General features: G+C 45.2%; 1 protein-coding gene across 1 annotated transcript in view; it reads left to right on the plus strand.

The window, feature by feature from the left end:
* Positions 1-21,377, plus strand: part of LOC144475820 (cell adhesion molecule Dscam2) — a 309,344-nt gene that overhangs the window by 175,663 nt on the left and 112,304 nt on the right. Inside the window, exons 6-7 of the mRNA XM_078192123.1 lie at positions 7,479-7,722; positions 9,041-9,245. Coding sequence (XP_078048249.1) covers positions 7,479-7,722; positions 9,041-9,245 — 449 coding nt within the window. The remainder of the gene's footprint in view (positions 1-7,478; positions 7,723-9,040; positions 9,246-21,377) is intronic.

Genomic DNA, 21,377 nt, shown 5'->3' on the forward strand with positions numbered 1-21,377 from the left:
TAACGCGACCCCCCGTGTGTATTCTTTTTATATTAATGCTAATTTCAAACATGACCTCGGCCAAGGCGCCACGCGTCCACGCGGCACTCCCGCGAGGCAGCGCGAGCTTATGGTTGCGTCGGTCGTTTCATCGTTGCGCCCGGGGATAGTGGCGGAACGCGGGAAGATTCTTTCGAGTAGATCGTGTTGTTTCGAAATTGTTGCAAGGCATTACAACCTGCCTCGCCTTTCTCGCCTGCACCTATTTTCGAGTTAGAAGGTGCGGCAGTCGTACAGGTTGGTCTCCCAGCAACCCTTTCCTATTTGAAAATTTTTCGTTCCAGTCGACGGTGAAAGGGTTAGGCACCATTTCAACGAGAATGCTTTTCAGTTGTATCGTGGATTCGTAGCATCTTTTTGATACGTTAAAAACATTTGTCGGGATACGTTTTAGTTTTCTATGTATATTAACACATTAAAGGCGGGAGTCGTAGTACTACGATTTATCTCGACTATAGCTTAAAGGCGGGAGTCGTAGCAATACGATTTATTAGTTTTTAGTTCCTTTTTAATATTTCTTCTAGTTTTAAGAGTTTAAATAAACTTTTTTAAGACTAAATTTTTTATGAGAGATCCCATAAAAATCACAAGATCCCCGCCTTTAATGTGTTAACGGAATTGTTGAATTTTTACATACAATTTAATTATTTCTGTTATTACAGATCGAATTTCTATACAGATCGAATTTTTATTACAGATGTATCGAATTTCTTAATTATTCGAATCTTTGGCATTGGAAGATCGTACATAGGATATTAATTATTCACATCTTCGAACAACGTACAGCACGATTTCTTTCGAATTCGCGAATACCGCGGAATCTTTCGAAATGAATTTCCGTATCGAGCGCACAAGCGTTCGCGCATGTCCAAAGGTTAGAATAGTCTGAACTGTGCCGACGAACAAATACGAATGTTCCAATTATATTTCAGTAACCGCGCGCCGGGTAGATACAATAAGCTTCCCTGTTCATTCATAACCACGTCCATTCTTTCCGCGGCTAACGCAAATGTTATTACTCTTACAAAACCTTTCGCACTGTCTATTCAACCATCGATCAAACGATGAATGAGTTCGCGAATTTCCCCGTGAAGAAACCGCACAGTTCCCTTTTTCCGCGCGGACCGCTGCGCGCAGAATGAAATTCCGTGTTAAAAAAGCAGTGGAATTCGTCGCGTGTTTCGCTCGGCTCGCGATTAATGGAATCGCGCACGGGTTAAAAATACTGTGCCGACCGGGTTTTGAGAAATCATAATACGGAAACCGGGAGAACAAGGAGGGAAAGAAAAACCTGCAAAAATAAATGGAACATGAAAATAGATTTTCCATTTCTTTTTAACAATTACCGCGACGGACGGAATCGTGTTCGCCAACAATTCATCTTCTTTTACAACGATCTCGTTAATATCGCTGTACGGTGCAACAATACGACAAGGCAGTTCGAGTGCTGTGTTATGCATTAACAATTTCGGTTATACTAAAAAAGGGGAACCAGCGTTTGTACGATTTTTGCGGCGACCCCGGAATTAAAGCGTCGATTACTCGGTCGAGAGGTCGCAGGTCGACGGTGGTCCCATCGAGACGGTGCCCGGGATCCTCGTGGATCACCGTCGATCGAGTTTACACGGGATCGCGAGCGGTGTTCCCATTAAAATCTCTCGGCGACGTTAACGACCATAGACGGCTCTATTCCGCGGCAGGTATCGGCCCCCGTTGCGAGGGTATCAAAATTTTAACGACGCTCGACGCGAGGCGCTGATAATTCGATACGCGTGCGCCGCTTTATTAACAATTCCCTGTCGCCGATGTTTGACAGCTGTAATTAATTTCGTCGGTTCGAGCGACGCCCGGGGTTCGTCTCCCGATCGATCGACACCGTGTCGGCGAATAAACGCCGCGATAAGCGGGCCACCGGCATAGGCACAGACGCGGGGGATGGGGTCCTCTAAGGGGGCGTCGATGGATCCCGAACGGTTCCTTAGGATTCACCGGGCGCCGCGACGCGATGCGCCGTGGACTGTCGCACGCAAAAATTTCACCCCTGAAATCGTGCATGTCTATCTTCTTTCTTTATTTTACACGGTTTAAATACGTATTTGTTCTATTAATTTTTTTTATTGTGCTGTAATATACTATACAGGGTTGTCAGCACCACGGACATTATATTGCATGAAAACTTATTTATTATCGGTATTGTATGGATTCGAAAATAACATTACTATATTAACAGATTTAATAATAAATTTTACGAGCCGATTGCGGATCTTTATGCAGAATAAAAGTGACTCGCATTAGTTCTATAAAATAAACGGCAAAGAGCAGGTTCTATGTTCTTCTAACAATTTTAATAGGTACTCAATAATATATTAACACCCCTATATTTGTTCAATCTTCTCCTGGTTTTAAATATCAGTCGCTCAGTTTTTCTATAAATGGATGAAATTCGTAGACTATTTATACCGAGCTTATTTATGTATAACAGTTTAGTCGTTTTCGAATATAGTAGTACCAATGCTTCACATATTTTTGGCATCGTAGCTTAATATCTCTCTTATGAATAAGCAAACATCAAAAGTAATTACATCAAATCATATCCATAATATTAATATAAACTTTTCGAATCGCGGCGATGCTTCCCCATAAAACGGACTCTTCGCGATGCCCGTGGCCCAGTGTGCGACACATCGGATCGATTACGGAAAAATCAAGGACACGCGAGCCGGTCTTAACGGACGCGGATTCGTTTGTGCATCCACGATGCTACCCGGCGGGTACGAACGAAGGCGGCTGGTTGCTGTGTAGACGCGAGGAGTGTATGGGTAGCGCAAACAAACCGACCGCTGATTACAGAGACTGCTTCTGACAGCCCATCAAATATTCCGCATTTACGTGTACGTCGACGTCACTGAGTATTCCGTGGCTGTGCTCGTCGTCGCCCTCTCGCTAACGCCGCTCTACCTCTCCTCCTCCTCCTCCCCCCTCTCTCTCATCCTCTCTCCGTCTCTCGCCGTCTCGTTCTCTCCGGCACAGTCTCTCGCCGCTTCCTCTGCCTCTTCCGTGGCTTCGTCGAGTTGACGGAGTCGAGCAAAGGGTGGGTGCAGAAGCGTACGACAGAGAAAGATTCGGTCAGAGGATAAGTTTAACGGAGATAGATAGAGAAAGAAAGAGAACGAGATAGATAGATGGATAAAGCGAGAAAGGGAGAGAGAGTGAGAGAGAGAGAGAGAGAGAGAGAGGAAGGAAGATATGGAGGTAAGGACGAGAGGACAGGAAAGGGAGAGTCTGAGGGTTTGCCAACGTGGCAGAGCTTCCATCTCTAGGCTTCCTCACGCTCCGGCCCTATCCCATCTCCTTCCCTCACCAATTTCCCTCCGTAAATTCGATTATCTATAGGTATACTCCTCGACGTCGATCCCCCTGCGCCCTTTTCCACTCGCCGATTCCCGGTACGCGTCCTACGAATCTTCGCTCTTGCTGCTTCTCCCGCATCATGCTGCAGCCTATGGGAGGGCCACGTTTTCTCCACCGTCATCTAAAGAACAAAAGAAATCTGTCAAGTACCAATCGTCAAAGCGCAAACGGTGCCAGCCGCTTAGTTCAATGCCGTGTGTCCGTTCCAGTAAATTCAGTGCACAGGAGAAATAAACGGAACAATTGCAATTGTTGCGATCACGAAGATGTTAAACGGTAACAACGCATCGCACAGTTAGGTGAATGACCATTTTGGGAAAATATATTATTATTATTGTAGAAATAATCAGTTTAGAAATAATTATTTTAGAATTAATTAGTTCGGAGATATTTGTTTTAGAATCAATTAGTTCAGAGATATTTATTTTGGAATTAATTATTTTAGAGATATTTATTTTAGAATCAATTATTATTTAGGCTTCGATATAATTATCGGTTAATAATGTAACCTTTTCACGAAGCTGCGATCAATTGCTATCCCTTTCATTTGTTTTCGACTATCGTCAACTTTACATTTGTTAGCAACAAAATAATTCGGCCCTTAAATCGAAGCGAAAAAGTTTGAATTTTACAACGTAGCGACCGGCAAGCTCGAGACAATTTTTCCAAGTCCATAGAGGGCGTTAAACTTGTCGGCGTCGCGAACACGCCCCCGGATTCGGGTCATGGGGGTGCATTATTTTAAAAATTAGAATACGGTATCGTAAAGTAGAGATTTCAAGCTGCAGTCATTTTTAAAAGGAGCCGGTCGATAACCGGTTGCAAGGGAAGGATCGCGAAAATTTGGGCGTGAGGAGTACAGGGATGATTTTGAGCGAACTTAGCGAAGCGGCTAGCGCCGCGTGCCTCGCGGGACCTCGCCTTAGCCTCGAGATTGCAGACCGGGAAGCATTCGACGCTGGGGACCAGCCGGGCCTGATCTCTGGCAGACCTCGGACCCACCTCCAGGATCCACGAGAGCGTTCCGCGCCGCGCGTTTCTCGAAAAAGCCTGGATCCTCGACTTTGCGGGGTCACGTTCATCCCGAACCCTCGGACCGAAGGCGCTGGCCGGCCGACGCCGTTGGAGATTCGCCGTCCGCGCTCTTTCATCCCCCTCGGCGATTGTACATTGTCCGCGCCGGTCAAAAGGAAATAGGATTCGATGGTTGCATCGATCGGATACGTGACCGAAATCGATAAAAGTGCGACAGGAATTTCGTTTCATCCGGGGCTTAGTTGCCGCGTGAATTATGGAAATTGACTGGTGATGCGCCGGCGAGACCTGTTCAGGACGTCCGGAATTTATTACTATTTGTAGTTAACACGAATATGGGGATTTTAAAAGAACATAAGAATGCTGTTATATTACTTTTTATTTATCGCCATTATTAAATAAAAAAATACATTTTCATCTAACCTCTGTTTCTTTACAATGGAACAATTCTATTTCGTCTTCGCGAACTGATTATTTTTCGCTACTACAGCATAGTTATCAAAGTTGGATCCCAGATTTAACCAAAATTGGAAATTAAGCAGTACATTTTTACGATTTTTATACGTTACGTATACTCGTCTCAGCACAGAATATTGTCATTTCTTCGTCGCTCGTCGGAGACAGCTAAACGGTTAACGACATTAATTAATTCCTTCTATATTAACGCACTGTGCCCGCAGAATGATAAATAATAAATAAATAAATAAATAACGATGCCGCGTGAATGATGAACGACGATTCGTGACCGCGGAAATTTCACTTCTTCCCGTGCCATAAATATTAATTGACCGATGCGGGACCGTGCACGGCGGCGGCCAGAGAAATCAGGGGACCGAATTGGTTGAATATCTGCAGGGCGCGCGCGGCGGCGGTGGCAGCGGCGGCGCTTTCGGGCCGACGCGCGACGAGGTCAAAGGTCGCGCGTGCCCGCGAGAGATCGATTCGATTATCCCGTCTATCGAGACGCTTTAAATACGGGAGACCGAAAGCGTTTCGGTGACGAAACGCGAGTTTCCCCGTTTGGAAAACCGGCATATCGATCCCGTTCGAGACGGCGCGGGGGGGAAGCGCCGGCAGAGGGGGGGGGGGGCGTTGCAGCGTGTCGAGGCGAGGCCAGGGGCGAGCGAATAATTTCCGGCGAACGGACCCGATCCGGTCGCGCCGTCGGCGGCGGCGGCGGCGGCCTGCTCTCGCTCGCTTCTTATTTAAAGATCCGCGCGGGTATTAACGATTTTCGTCTGTAACCCGTGCACGCCGCGGCCCCGCGGTTTATCCGGCTGCTTGTTCAACCGGGAGTGTTTTGAAAGCGTGCCAGTACATCCAGCGTTCCATGCACGCGTACTGTGCAGTTCTGAACGGGAAAAAAAGATGGGTTGCCCGTGGGCCCCCTCGGTGGGGGTTTGCCTAGACAGAGGGAGAGAGAGGGATACAGAGATACAGATTGAAAGAGAGAGAGAGAGAGAGAGAGAGGAAGAGATAGAGATAGAGATAGAGAGGGAGGGGGGAAATGGATAGATGAGGAGAGAGGACGGAACGTATGGGTAGCGTAGCACAATTCACGGCCGTGCTGTGTATTCAGTCTTCCCAATGAAACAGTTGTTATTTTGTGGTTGCCGAGTGCACTAGAGAGATACACTGCTGGAATGGAAAGGCTTGCTCGGATAGCAAAGCAGCAATATCGCCCTGTGTCCGACGCCGGGGCGGTATGCGAGCGTTTTCGCCCAGTCAGTGGTGAATCTTGAGCACTGATCGGACATAATGCAACTCCGTGTATCACGGGGAGCGCAGTGATGCGGCCGCGCAATTTATCGGACCCTACCAGCCGGCAACCAACGGCGCAACCGTACGTTTCGGCTGACAGTGGTATATACCCGTGCGCTCGTCAGACACCGCCGAAAGAACACCAGACGGCCTAACCGTTCTTTCGGCGGCTATTATGCTGGCATCCTCTGTTCGGCAACAAGCGCGTACCACGATTCTTTCATTCTCACCGTTACTTTATTGTTGTAGACATCGTACCGCCTGGTTGGCCACCTGATATTCAGCCTACGTTATTAGCCGTATGGAGGAATATTCATTTGAATGAGATGGCTAGGATACCGCACGAATTTAGCATTTTTAGGGTTGTTCTTTTTAGGATAGAATTTGTGCATTATGAATTTATTAAAGCAATGGAGCTGGCTGATTTTACTTTTAGAATTGCTTTTTGACAACTTGTTGTGTTCTTTGATTAGGTTCAGTTTCGAATAAGAAACTGTAATTTGTCTTACTCAATAAGAATAATTAAAAGTCTGATCTCTAATAAATCAAATTAATCGGAATAAAATAATCTCGATTACAAATCGTTATTCTTAAATATATTCGAATTCATCATTTTGGTTTTCTTTTTCTTCCTAAATCGGTAACATTTTTGCCTCAATGGTTCATGTATTTGTTCTTTATCGTAAAAATAAATATTTCCCCGCATGTATAAATAATATCTATCGAATCGCGAGCGAATTGGTTCGCAATTCCTTCCTGTCGCCGCTACGAAAGTAGACAAACAATTTCCGTTTAAAACAACGATTACAACGACCGGTATTCGGACGTGTTCGGTGCAGCAACGTTAATTACCGCGTTCGCAAATAATCCGAGGCATCCGGCGGCGCTCAAAGAGCGAAGAATGTATTGATTCGTCGGCGTCGCGCCCTTTAAAACTCAGAAAACGCGAGAGCACTTAAATTCTTAGGGAGCCCCCCCACCCCCGATTAATACGAATTCCATCGGGGAATTAGCTTTATTGAACGTAACGCGATGTATCGTCGGAATTTCTATTTTCCCCTCCGGTCCGGGTTCGCCGATCGCGAACGAGTTCTGAAAATAGAATGTCGGGCGGTTGCGATCGTGGCAACGCGAAGGGGTTCGCTCCGTCGCCGCGACGCCGAATTTCCCTTTATTTTCGACGTGGTGCTCGAGACTCCAGCGAATTTTTGTTGTTCCCTGTTACGTCGTAGGTGGTACTACAACCGGAACCAGAGGGAGGAGCCGATCGAGGACGCGGCAGGACACTACGTGGTGCGGGACGGCTCGCTGATCATACAAGGTGTTCAGGAGAACGATACCGGCTCGTACATGTGCACCGCCAGTAATTCCGAGGGCAGCGAATCCATGGAAGTGAGGTTAACGGTGTCCGCGCCATTGAGCGTGCACGTTCAACCGTCGATCCAGACCGTCGATCTCGGCAAGGCCGCTCATTTGGTAATTGACGATTCTCATGGTTGCCCGCGATTGATAGGCACCGGTTTTATAACAGCAATTAATGCCGGGCACCCGGGGCCATCTGTCTCGGCCGTTTTACCTTCGCGACAGTTGCCGTTGCTCCCGCTGTTGTACCCTATATACCGCGCCGCTTTGTAACTACGCTCTGTTATCGCCATTATCTTTGTTGTGCGGCGAGAACCCCGGTGAACGGCGGCCGGCAACGAATATAACGCGCTTTGGGCACGCGTTCCTTTCATTTTCATCGCTTTCATTAATCCATCTATGAAGTTCGTAAAAATAATGATAATAGCCACGTAGACGTCATTACTGCACGTGTATCTTTGGAAAACGTGTTATGTATACCATCTTTTTATTAAATCATTATTATTATCACAGTTCTTATAATTCTTCGTGTAATACAGAAGATAGTAAAATCTTCTTTACAGATTTTGCTGAAATTAAAAACTCGTATAAACTTAACCCATTCGCTGCCAAGCCTAAATTATATGAAGTCATTCCCATTGCCATTTATATTTTGTCATTCTCTATAAGAAATAAAGTATTATTTTTGTAAAAAATTTTGTTTGTAGTATTTTTTCAAGTTTTTTACATATTTATATTTATGTTTGTGGCCACAAAACATTTGCTAATTCAAAAGCCTGCATGTTATAATATATTTAAAGTAGGACGAGTATACTCGTCCTGGCAATGCGTGACACCCTGCCAAAGACGAGTATACTCGTTCTTGGCAGCGAATGGGTTAAAACAGGTTAGACTCGCGTATGACACGGACTTCTACAACACGAATTCCTACGATCTAATTACACTGAAAAATCGCCGAAAAAATCGATTCCACTTAATAAGACTAAAATACGACGAAGGCTTCGTCTTCGCGGAACGAGGGATCTCGAGGCGAGCGAACGATTAGGAATCCCTGGAAATTCGTGAATAATTACGGCGGAGATGAGAGCGTCGTCGGTCGGACAAATTCGCCGGTGAATCATTTTTTTTTGGTTCGTCGCCGAGCGATTCGGCTGCGGGGTAATCGAATTTTTCGGGGGACGCGGAAAACACGGCGGAGGACCCCGGGACCGCTCGAGGTTCTTGCTCTTGTCCGGCGATGCTCGAAAGAAGCTCGACGCGGGACGGCTTGACGCGGGATCATTCGACACGGAGCAATCTTATTTTTGAAGGGAACGGGAGATTCGAGGGTATTCCGCTTTAGAGGGAGCAGGGAGGGAGGGGGTGGGCGAGAGGCACGCCGGAAACTTGGTCGGTCTTCTCATCAGTCCCTTTTCTCTAAACTGCTTTTCAGACGTGCAGCGCAAGTGGATTTCCGCAGGCGGCGCTCTACTGGCTGAAGGACGGTCAGCCATTGAGAACGGGCGCTCGCGTGAGGGCGGTTGCCAGGGAGCGTATTTCCGTGATGTCGGTTGCACGGGAGGATCGCGGCATGTACCAGTGCTTCGTGAGGAACGAGTACGAGATGGCCCAAGGAATTGCGGAGTTGCGGCTGGGCGGTGAGTCTCCGTTTGTTTAGGCTACGGCGTGCCGGCCGGCGAGCGCCGCATGGTCGACCGGCACGGAGACTTTCTATCGAAACGTGGAAATTGTAATGAGATGATAAACCTGTGCTCTAAAGTATCCCAAAGATTATACTGAAATTGAGGACTGAGAAAAATTGATGAATATACCGGCGTCGACGGTACAACCGGAAACTATCGATATGACGCTTTTACGAGGGTTTTGGGTAGTACAATCGCAACCCTAAATCGCTATATATTTACCGGTATTCACACGGTACGGTTGAATAAATACGGCAATTACAGTAGATAATTATAAAATAATTAAAAAATAATTACAGTAAAATAAACTTCAATTGCTTGCATTCGCGATTAGGGCTGTTTTTCCTTATCGCCACGGAATTCTCTAAACTGGCTACTATTTCGGACCTTGAAACGTGAAAAGACCATGGATATGTTCAGAAAAATTTGTTTAAAACGCCGAAACCTTTACGAATTCAATTTTGACCAGGATAAACGTATTTCCCATCGCGGCGCGCAGCGTTTACAGCAGTTTCGGCAACTGCTGAACCGCCGAACGCGTAGCGATTTCGGGACGATATGCGGAAAAACGGCGACGGGAATGGCAACCGGGAACACACGCTCGTTCCGTTCGTAACCGGCACGAAATGGGATCGGCTCGTTAAATCGTCGTCGCAAGCGAGCGCGTTGTTACAGAACTGCCTGGAGATTGCCCGTCTAATTCAATTCCCCGGCTACATAATAATCGTTCCTTCTTCTCGCGCCGGCAAAGACCCCGAGCCACCGTTCTGCCTCGCGTAATATCCATTATACCGTTTAAACGATTTTAAGGAAGACTCTGGCCCCTCTCCGTCTCATTCCGGCGGGGGCAGTAACTCGCGGCGGCGGTTAACGAACCTGCCGCGGTATGAAACGTTTAAGACACTTCGTCGCGGCGTTTAATGACATCTGGCCACGAACGACGGTTTCAATTACGTCTGGCACGCCATCTTCCACACCGATGGACCCACCCTGCCGGCGAAGTTTCGTCCGGCTCCTCGCCGGTGCATGACGGATCTATGCGCGAGTCCCCCGGGGGGGGACTTGTTGTCAGCCGTTTCTGGAGACGTGTAATCTGGTTACGCGTTAAGAATGATCTTTATGGCGCGGTGATTCGACCGCGGGTTTAATAGCGGTTAACTACGTGTCACCGTAATTTCATTAATTATGGCCGCCGTCGAGTAATTGAACTATGGGGAAAGTTGAACGTTCTTGCCTTTCGTATCGCCGGGTTAGAGGTCAAATACATTGAGAAGGGTGAACTTTCTTAGGGCGTATCAAGGGTGGATTTTTGGTCGTCTTCGCTGCTGCGATTACTGTACCGTGGATAAATGGCGGACGAAGCGAGGGAGATATTGGATTAATTTAAGAATTATGTTATGCCATTTCTGTCAAGAAGATGGACATCTTTGTTCAACTCTTTTTTCTTTCTCTTCTTCTCCTGATTTATTTTCGCATCAACTACTGTGGTTAATAGCGATTTTGTATTATTATTCCGTTATATATTTTCTATCATTTTTATCTTCTTGTCGTATTCAGTTTTTATATTTTACCTCTCGTTCCATTCGCGCAATTCTTATTTCGCATTACAATTCGCGAACCAATGACTACTTTGGAATTTGGTCGTTTACTAATTTTAAGTCGACCTCATCGCGGCAATATAATATGAATTTAAATGCATCGGCAGTAGCATTATAGTTTGCACATTGAAATTTGAGTCACGGCGAGCAGAAAAAAAAAAATGTTAAGCGATAACTCGTCGAACCACGTCGTATCATGTTAATCTATACATTAATATTTAGCGAACAAATTCGAGTGCTAAATCGAAATCAATTTTATCCATGCCTCGGCCGGAATATACGCAAATTGGTGGTATGTAATTAATTGATATGCCTCCGCCGCGAAAATATGATCATAACCACGGGTTTACTTCTGCCGGAAATTGCCGCGAAATATGCGCGGCGGTTAACAAAATCCGTTTAAATTTCAACAGGATCCAAATGATGCTAACACGCTTCACGCGCGTCGAGTTAAATCGCAATTACCAATAGAATAAAAATTTCCGTACGAAATTGTCTCGCGGAGAGCATTCTCGCTGATTAGCCGTTAATAGAATTATTTTTAGAATTATTATTAAGTGTTCCAACGATGAATTATTAATATCGTTCAACTGTCATCGATATCAACTTTTCTGTCACATTTATACAACGATCGAAAATTAGACGTCGCGTCAGCTACATTGCATTCCCTTTCAAAACAATTTTTATTTTTTATTTTATTTTTTGAACTTTCGTATTAACCTTTTGCACTCAAGACCATGTTGACTTCAAAATTAAGACATTTGTTTCAACCTACGGTATTTTCGTTTGATATGATTACTTTCATTTGATACATATGAAATTGTAAATGTATGCTCGTAGAAGACTTTTACTATTTGTCAATTTATCGGACAAATTTGACGGCGTGAAAATTCTTTTGAAAATATTGCAGCAAATTTTTAGCGACGCCGCGGAGTCGCCACTCGAGTGCAAAGGGTTAAAGCATTGCTTAATTGCCAACAAGTCTAACAAGTCTACATCGTAGATGAAGAACGTTTTACAAATTGAGTCGTGCAATAAGAAATAGAACAGCTTAATGCACCCTTCACCTTACCTCCCACGGAACTGCCACTCGTCAGACGCTAAATTACTCCTCTTATAAAGACAACAGTGCAGCTCGCAAAAAGCGTTGTTCTCTAAAAGTGGAAGCTAGACTGACCCGCAGACGATCTAGTTTCAAAATCAACGATTCGGTAAAATATTAACACTTGACTGACAAACTATTGCGACGAAAATGTAACTGGGTTTAGTTCGATTATTTATAATATTATTTATCAATTTCCTTTATCGTACTTTTTGAGGAATTCCGGTTTAATTGAATATTTATTCTTATTCGAGTGTTAACGCGTTCGTTGTCAGCGTCATTTTGGAAATATATTTATTTTAAATAGATCATAGAATAAAACTTGTAATCAAAAATTAAAAAGTGTTGAAGTACTATATTTTAATCTTATTTTTAATCTTTATATTTTTCTATATTTTGAATCTATATTTTTCTCTTCCACATTTATAGAAACAGTATTTTCAGTTCTATTTATAAATAAGATGTAACACAAACAGGTTTCTTTCTGAATAAAATTTCTTCTTAAATTTATGTGTTATTAATGTAGGAAATAAAAAACTTTATTACATTTCAAGCTATTGTAGTCTTAGTTGCTTGTAAAGACACGTTGTCCACTTGTATTTGACAAAATAAATACAATAAATATTACTGCCAGGCCAACAACAACGCTGTGAATTCTTACACAAATTCTCATTTTCATGCGTCACTTTAAAAACATTATAATTATACAAGAGTTTCCTTCGTTAACCAAAAAGATTCAAAAGAAAATAAAAACCTTGCCAGCTACTGTTTTCTCGCATTTAAAAAATCTCCAGCACCTAGCATCCTCCTAGCAAACGCTGCCAGCAAACGCGTCGGATTCGCGGAATCCACGCCTCGCGCCACGGCGAAGACATCGGTGCAGAATCAGCCGGGCGCTGCACTTTATCGATCACCGCCGAAGGTTAAACGCGGGAAATCCTCGCGACGAAATTAGCCGAGCGCAGACTCGCCACTTCAGACCTAATTGAATCGAGCGTGGTGTGGGAGAAGAATCGGAAAACTCGTGCGCCCCCCTCCCCCCTCCCTCCTACCTCTCGCTCCGCCGTAGGTGTTCTCTTTTTCGTGCCGTCTTGCCGCGAGGCTCTCGAGGCTCCTTGGCCGCTGATGAAAACTCGGCCGAGCCGAGCCGAGGCCCGGTCCGTTTCGAAGACAGACCTCGTGGCATGGCTCCGGCTCGGCGAAAAGGCGCGGGGTTGGCGCGAGAGTGAGGGAGGGGGGAGAGAGGGAAGGGTGGGTGGTCTGTTTGTCGAGCGAATGGTTCCGCGGTGATAGGTTGCCTGTGGTTAATGCAGTGGAACTCTTCCCCATACGATCCATTCCGGGTTTGCGTGCCACTCCATCGTAACGCGTTTTCCATCACGGAGCCGCGGCGGCCGCTTTCCTCTGGGGAAGCTACGTGCCATTTTCGCGCGAAAATGCCTGGGCGTCGTTCTCTCTCTCTCTCCCGTCTCCCAGCCAGTCCTCTCTCCGTCGTCCTCTCTCTCTCTAACCAGCCGGAGCACACCCCGTGGTCCCACGCCCTTCCGTTCGTGCCGTCATCCCCGCGAAAATCGGTGTTTGCGCGCCCGATAATCGCCACCCCTTCGATCCACCGGCGCTTTTAATTATGGAACCTCTCGCGGCCCGACGGCGTCGATCACGTACTTTTCACCGTCGGTGGTTTTAGTCTCGGCTCGGCCGGTTATAGATCCCGCGGATTGCTTTCAATTCGAGCGCGTTCGATCTCCAACCCACCCCTCCCCCTCCCCCTCCTCCTCCTCCTCCTCCTCCTCCTCCGCTCCTCCTTCCTTTTCTTTCCGCCCCGCGTTCCCTTCTCGCTCCCGTCGCTTTTGCATTCCGCCGCTTCGTTTTCCCTTTTTCTTTTTTTTTGTTTTCGGCCGCATGGTACATACCATTAACAGCGGAGTCCCCCGCGGGACTGGTTAAGCCCTTCTCCGCTACGTTGACGAGGTAATTTTTTGCGAACGGAAGAAGCTTTGCCGGGGATATTGCCTTTGCCTTGCAACTACTTGCCGTTGCGGCACATTAACTTCATTGTTTGCGTCTTCTTTTGCGCGCGGTGCCCGCGTTCTACCCGATGCCTCGGTCAGGTGTACCTATAGGGTTTTGCGCGCGCGCGCGCGCGACGGTGGTGTAACGGCGCCGATACGTTACATAACTAATCCCTCGGCTTGCTAGGTTTTTTTTAGTTAATGGGGAGTCACTGATTCGACGGCAATTTTTCCGGGGTGCATGGGACGTTGACTCTTTCGGTCTTCGAATTTTCTTAGGTCGAATACTCGGGTGTAACGCCTAGGATAAAATATAAATAGAACGTTGGAAATTATTACTTAACCCTTTGATTTGAAATACTAAATGTCTACGGTATTCGTATCTTTTAAATCGAAGTCAATTTTTGCTTATTTGTCATTAATATTTAAAGATTGAAATGAGAATTGTAATATAATAAATATGAATTTTCTATCTGACGTAGGAATTTATTAGTAACAAAGGCTAGCCAACGCAGCTGTGAACTAAATTGTAGGAAATTGTTAACACTAGAATTTTCAAATCAGTCAAAATGACTGGTTTCTGATTTTTCTTTTACAGTAAAAATGTTTCTAGGAGAATTTTGAGATACACTACTTTAATGAAGGGAGTTTCAAAAGTCACTCGCAAACAGAAAATAATTATAACTTATTACGGCAATAATGAGTTAAATTAATGCTAGGATTACAGAACTGGTAAAAATTACGAGTCACTAATTTACAATTATTTATTCAATATTTGTTATTTGCGGCATATATTATAATAACACTAATTAAAATACAGAACGAATGTATTAAAATTACTATCGGCGATAATTATACAATAACTGCCTTTAGTGTTTCGTAAACCTATTGTTAAAAAATTGATCAATTTGACCAGAAACACAGATCCAACGAGAAAAATGAAGATTATCGAGGACAACATTTCCGTCCTCAATAACTCGCCAGAATAGAAAAGATATTTCAACGATCCACAGTCCCGTACTATTCCCAACGCTCAAACAAATGAGCGAGAACAACCAAAATTGAATATAAAATTAACAAACAACGTTACCGCGTCGCAAACTCTGTTAAAAGTCTCCACAAAAAAAAATCGAACACGACTTTCTATCACCAGAAGTTCAACCTGCACGGAAGTTTCCACCCCGACGTCTCTCGACGCTGCGCAAACTTCGAGTGTCGCGCGCTTTCAACGATTTCCGTGCTATCGCCCAAGTCCCTCGTACACCCCTAACAAACGGTATCGCACCTGGCGTCGTTCTCATCGGCGTATTCGGGCCGCGCGGCTCGTCTCGCTGTCCCCCCCTCCGCGAACAGTAAAATTCGGCCGGCTGACAGAGTGACCTCGAGTTCATCGGGTTTTTCCCGACGCCGTTTCCAGCGAATCCTCCTATCTGTTGCTCGCGTGTCATATTTCGACCGGGTAACCGACTTCGATGCTTTTTCCATTAAACGGACAACAGAGCGGCGGGGGTGGGGAGGAGGAGGAGGGGCGAGGTCCGATCGACGGTTTCGAGTTATGGCCACGAAGATTTCAATTAAAACACTGTTACCGAGCCAGATTGGCCGCGTGTCCCGACCACGGTTTCGAAAAGCCGCGGCTACAACCCGCTTGGACGATTTTACGCGCTAGAGGCTCCGATCGGCCGAGCGTCTACGTAGCTCCGATTTCCGAGAGCTCGGCCGCGTCCCTCTGTTCTCTGTTCCCGGTTCTCGATTTTCGGCGTCTCTATCTCTCTCTCTCTCTCTCTCTCTCTTTCTCTCTCTCTCTCTCTCTCCGGCTCTCTCTCGGCTGTCGGAGTTGGAACTCCGGTGCTGCGTAGCCGGGCGCACGCTTCGCTCTCTCGTAACGTATTTTCCATCACGAAGTCGTTTCGCCCCGGGCGGCGTACTATTTTTGCTGGAAAATGGCCTCGTTTGCTCCACGTTCCTCTCCTGCCTCTGCTACGGGGACCCACACCGTTGCGTAGCATCGCTCGATCGAAAACCACGCGATACGCGAGTTCCCCACTCGAAATATAATAAAGACCATTCGCTCCGCGCGTGCTTTTCCGCGGGGCACGGCCGGGGCCAAAGAGATACGCGCGCGGAAACGAGGTGCTTCGAATCGGCCTTTGAGCTTCCCGGGTCCGTTCGCGAATTACTTAATAGTTTACATGTTTCTTCGAGTTTCGGGGTGACCGAGCTTGCGTTTTCTATCCGTTCCGCTACGAATCTCGTTCTCCGGTTATTAGATCGCTGATCGCATCTCTTCGGTTGATATCGTCCCACGTCATTTCGCTGTTTTAATTCAAGGGAGAGAGATTTTTAGAAAAATGTGATTTCGAGATTTTTTACTATTTTATGTCAGATGGTGTTATTATGATAATGCGATACTATAACGTCTTTGAATAAAGTATGGCAAAAGTTCTCTGTATTCCACTGTTCCGTTTTTATGTTCTTTCTCTATATCTGAAGAAATATTGAGATACATTTTTATAGATTCCTCTTTTACTACATTTATTTTACTTTTTTTGACATACATTGGCACAAGATTTAGTAGAAATGAAACTCCATTATTTTCGAAAACCAAATTATTGGCTTTTTATTGGACTCGACCAACATTGAATTATTGCCGTAATTTCATTTTATTATAATTTTCGTTGAATTTTTATCTAATTTTGTTCTACTCTGTCGGTTCTAAAGTTACGAAGCTTAAATAAATTATCCCGTTCTCTTCTTCTTTTGTATCGAATAAAATTTATCCTCTTTTAGAAAATTATCGCTTTTTGGTGCACTTTCAAATATGGCATAGTTCATTCACCATTACATTAACTACAATTTAGAAAAGCAGAAAATAATATAAGGTTTAATATAAAATTACAAATTCCACATTATCTTGCTTAAAGCATTAGAAACCAAAATAGCTATACATTAGGTTGGAAACTATGAAACGGGCGCTCTTGTTTAGTCTGCGTTCAGCTGCGACGCTCGTTTCATAGTTTCCAACCTAATGCATAGCACATTCGGTTTATAAATATTTCACTGTCGCTCAACGATCTGAAACCCTAAAAGTATACATTCGCCGACTGTAAAAGCATCGATAAAGTTGAAAATTTCGGACGGCTTTGATTCATTCGTCGGCACACGAGACTGCAATTGCGAACAATGCGCGGCGAAGGCTGCCCCGGGCCGGCAAAAGTTCGAAGCGTTTAGATCGCTAATTGCGCCGCGCGGCATGGAATTCGTATTTTTTCCGAAACTGTAAGAATGCTTAATTGCGCGCTTAACTATCTTCGCGATACCGAAACATCGCGAATCGATCTTCGTTCCGTCTAAATTCGTTAAACGCGGCTACCGCGCCAGGTATTCCACAATTTCCCGCGGAAGCTACCCGTACGTTCTACAATTAACCCCTGCGCAGACATATTTCGCGGAAACGTACCGGCGGGGGGGGGGGGGGGGGGGAGGGGCGAGTTTAAATCAAACGAGGCAAGAAATGAAAATAATTGTGCACGCGTTGAAATATACGTAACGGCCGCGAGGAAGATAAAACGTTGCGCAACAAGTTCATGAATGCTTGATTAAAAAATTTTAATATCAACGGCGAAAGCATGGATATAGTTTTCCGATGAAATTCTGCCGTATTTACCATCACTTACGGGACACCGTAAAAGCTTCGCGGGCGCCAGTGTTCCGATCGTATAATAGGGGAATTTGGGTCAAAAATAATACCTCTTTCACTAAACTAATCTCCGATATAGAACATTTTATGTTTTTTTTTTTTTAAAGTATATAGGAGATCAAATAAATCTTGATTTATGACCAGTGATATTTTTCGGTACCGACGCTGCACGAGTTATGGTACTTTATATCATGATATTTTCATTTCGGAGAAATTCGAGCAAAATAAAATCGACTTTGAAATAAAGCTTAATGTTTTCAAAAGTAGCACACGTAGAAACTGTTTTAAGCCTCGCTGACGTTGAAATAATATTTCATATCAGAAATTATAAAAATCTATATTTTGGTTGTATAGAATTATTTTCTCGTTTCGGGAGTTCTATAATAATGAAGTTAAATATACTATAAAAATCGGGTTATTGAAACAGATATTCTGCTAGTGGAGGAATTTATAAATCTCTTGCACACTCAACAAGAACTATAAACGTATGTAAATTATATAATTGTACATAGTTGCATATAACCGTATATAAATTATATTTGTATTATATACAAGTTAAAATAATTTGTATACGAGACGCTCGACACACCTGTGAAAATCGCTTCGTCCTGGTATTTTATTTGTTGGAAAAATCGTCATCCGCTAAGGGTTAAACGTCGAACGACGGGCCACTTTCACAGCTATATTATTGACGATATTTATAACAATTCCGAGCCTTATCCAGCAATTATCGACCACTGTGCGACGCGATGATATAAACGTCTCGCCAAGAAATGATATCCCAGGATCGAAAGATCGGTCCGCAGCCCTCGCCCAGCGCAGGGCAGGAATCGAGGGATCGCATTCGAGGCATCATTAATTCTCTTTCGAAGTTCCTTGGCGCGGCGGGCCCGTTTATATTCCATCAAATTGCAACAGCTCGCGCGCGCGCGCCCGCGGCCCGCCTGTTCCATCGGAACTAGTCCTCAGTCGGCGAGGCAAAGCGGCACACTCGGTTCGACGAAAGGCTACGAAAGTCAATCAAACCCTTCGTTACCGTGCTAGTTAATTATTCTCTGTTCCACCCTGCTCATTAATCCCCGCAAGCTCCCCGGACAGCGGCGAGGGAGGGGGGTGGGCAGCGCGTGCCGGCGGAGCACTCCCCGAGCCGATTTTATACGTTTCCCGGACAGTTTGCTAGTTCCTCGGCCATTAGCCACGCGGAGCCGCCGCTGCGCGGCGAGTTCGACGGCAGTTGAAACTTGAAATTTTCTTTCGGAATCGCTTAACGATCGCTTACGTTTGACCGTCTGCGACCGGGGAAACTCGGATACAATCGGCTCTCCCCCGGAACGGTTCTTCCAGCGCCGCGCACAAGCTTCTCTCGTTCTACCGCGGGTCGTTATCGGAGGTGATACCGTTTCCGCTCGCTCCGGCCGCAGCGGCGGCTCAACCCCCCCTCCCCCAACCTCTTTATACCTCCCCCGACCGCCGCTTGCCAAGAGTAATTGAAGAGCCGAAGGAAAGAAGGCACTTAGTTGGCCGGGTCGCGGCGATAGAAACAAGAACAGCAGCAAACAACGGTAATGGATTCAACCTTTGAACGCTGCCTCGCCCGCAATTGCATCGGGCCGCAATAACTTGCTGTAGCCCTGAGTTAGCCGCGGTAAGCGATTTTTCATTAGGTTTAAACGGCCACGATGATTGCGCGCTATTTCGCGCCGCGCCCCCCTCGCCGGCCTTCCCCCTCTTCCGCCCCCCCCCCCCCCCGCCCGCCTTCCCCCTCTCCCGACCGCCTTCCTCGGTCCACCGTTTGGCCGAGGAGATACCGTGCTCCCTCATTTTTCTCTTCGATGGAAACCGTTCCGCGGCCGGATTTGCTCGCGATTCTCGAAGGCCGAGGCGAACGTTTCGGCGCTCGGCTGAGAATTTTCGTCACGGTGCGCCGCCACCGTGAATCGATAGGGTAGTTTCTCTGCATGAGGAAGCACCGTGTCCCGCACAAATATTTGATAACCTGTTTCGTGGATAATGCACACGCTGGAAGAACTACAGGAGTTTCTTCCGTTAGCTTGTATTTCCAGTTAACAGCGTGACTGGAAGGATATCGTAGAGTCTACGCTATAGATCTGTGCTTTATCGGAAGTTGCTGAAAGAAACTCAGAACTAATACAAGCAAATCTAATTCTTATCCTTTTGATTTCTTTTATTCATTTCTCTTACGTACTCTTTTACTTTTATGGTTTTTCGCGATGGTACTACTTGTATTTGTCTCACAAAATCTTTCATCTATTATACTTTTCTGACTTCTTCATTTTTACTGTATTTATTATATACTTGTTATGTACGCTTCTTATTTTCCTCTCAATTTGTATAATATAAGGTAAAATGTGTAAAATCTGCTTTTTATTTCTTTTAGAAATTATGGAAACGTTTCTATGAGGAATTTGTTGATAAACTCCTCTAGCGACAAATATATTACAGTAAAAATACTCTGAAGTTTGAAAAAATGAAATCTTGTCATTATTGTAAAATAATACAGGGTGTTGCCAAATTAAATCATTTTCAGGAAATGTAGAATTCGTGAGGTCATTTGACGTAACTTTTTCCTTGGCAAAAATGCAATCCACGGCTTCGTTTACGAGTTATTAACAACAAACGCTGATCGATTAAAAAACAACGAAGCATAAAGTATAATGCAGTTAAAGAGTGCGTGACTTTAAAATTACCCAAAATGACAAGAAGCTAAACGGGAGACGTATTTTCAAAATTTCGTGAATTCCGTCGTTCAAATAGCTCCGAAACGCAGCAGTTGTCTCGCTAGAGAACGCGGGTCAATATAATTTCGCTGCCTCCAGCAGCCCGAAAGGCGGCCCATACAGATCGATCCCCCGATCGCCGGCCTGATTCCGGTCAGTGCCAGCAGGTCGAACGGTTCGATTTTCGGCGATGGTAAAGTTAGGCGGCACCGTTAGCCCGTCATTAGGATTCTTCTCGACTGCATGATTTCTAAGCTGCAGGGCATACAGTGTACATTAGGTAGGGATTGCCCGCAGCACGATGGGATAGTTAGTACCGCCACCTTGGATTTGCATACGCTAACGAGATTCCTGCGGTTTTGCCGATGCTTTGCATGCTGGCCGAGCACGATCTCGTCTCCCAGTCTGCACCTCTAGCTACGTCTATTTATTATGCGTCATAGATACGTCAGGCAAGATGGCACGTCAGCTATCCACCTCCCCTGGAGAGCAACAGAGGAGGAATAGAGGAGCCAAATAACCAGAGATAGAAAACGAGATGGCAAACGGCAAGTTTTAGTTAACTCGCCCGCCGATGGCCAACCTCACGGAATTCGTGTTGTGTTTCTCGCTTTACCACCGAATATTGGCCATTGTTCTCCGAACTTACCGTCGGCGGGGAGAAGTATTAGAATGCCTTCTGAAATGGCGCAACTTTTTCGAACCGCGCCGAGTTGGATCTTTTGAATATTTCAGAGGCACAGTATTGTACAATCGCTAAGATACTGTTTTTAAATTTTGCTATCGCTTGGTATGGCAAAGAGAATAAATAACTCAGGTTTTCGCAATTCTTTATTTGAGTCTCCAAGGAACATTTTAAAAATATATTTTGTAGATCTCGGCAACTTAAATATGCATTGCGAAAATTTCATCGAAACGAGTTGGAAACTTAATATTC

The sequence above is a fragment of the Augochlora pura genome, chromosome 10 (genome assembly GCF_028453695.1).
Source record: "Augochlora pura isolate Apur16 chromosome 10, APUR_v2.2.1, whole genome shotgun sequence".
NCBI classification, from domain to species: Eukaryota; Metazoa; Arthropoda; class Insecta; order Hymenoptera; family Halictidae; genus Augochlora; species Augochlora pura.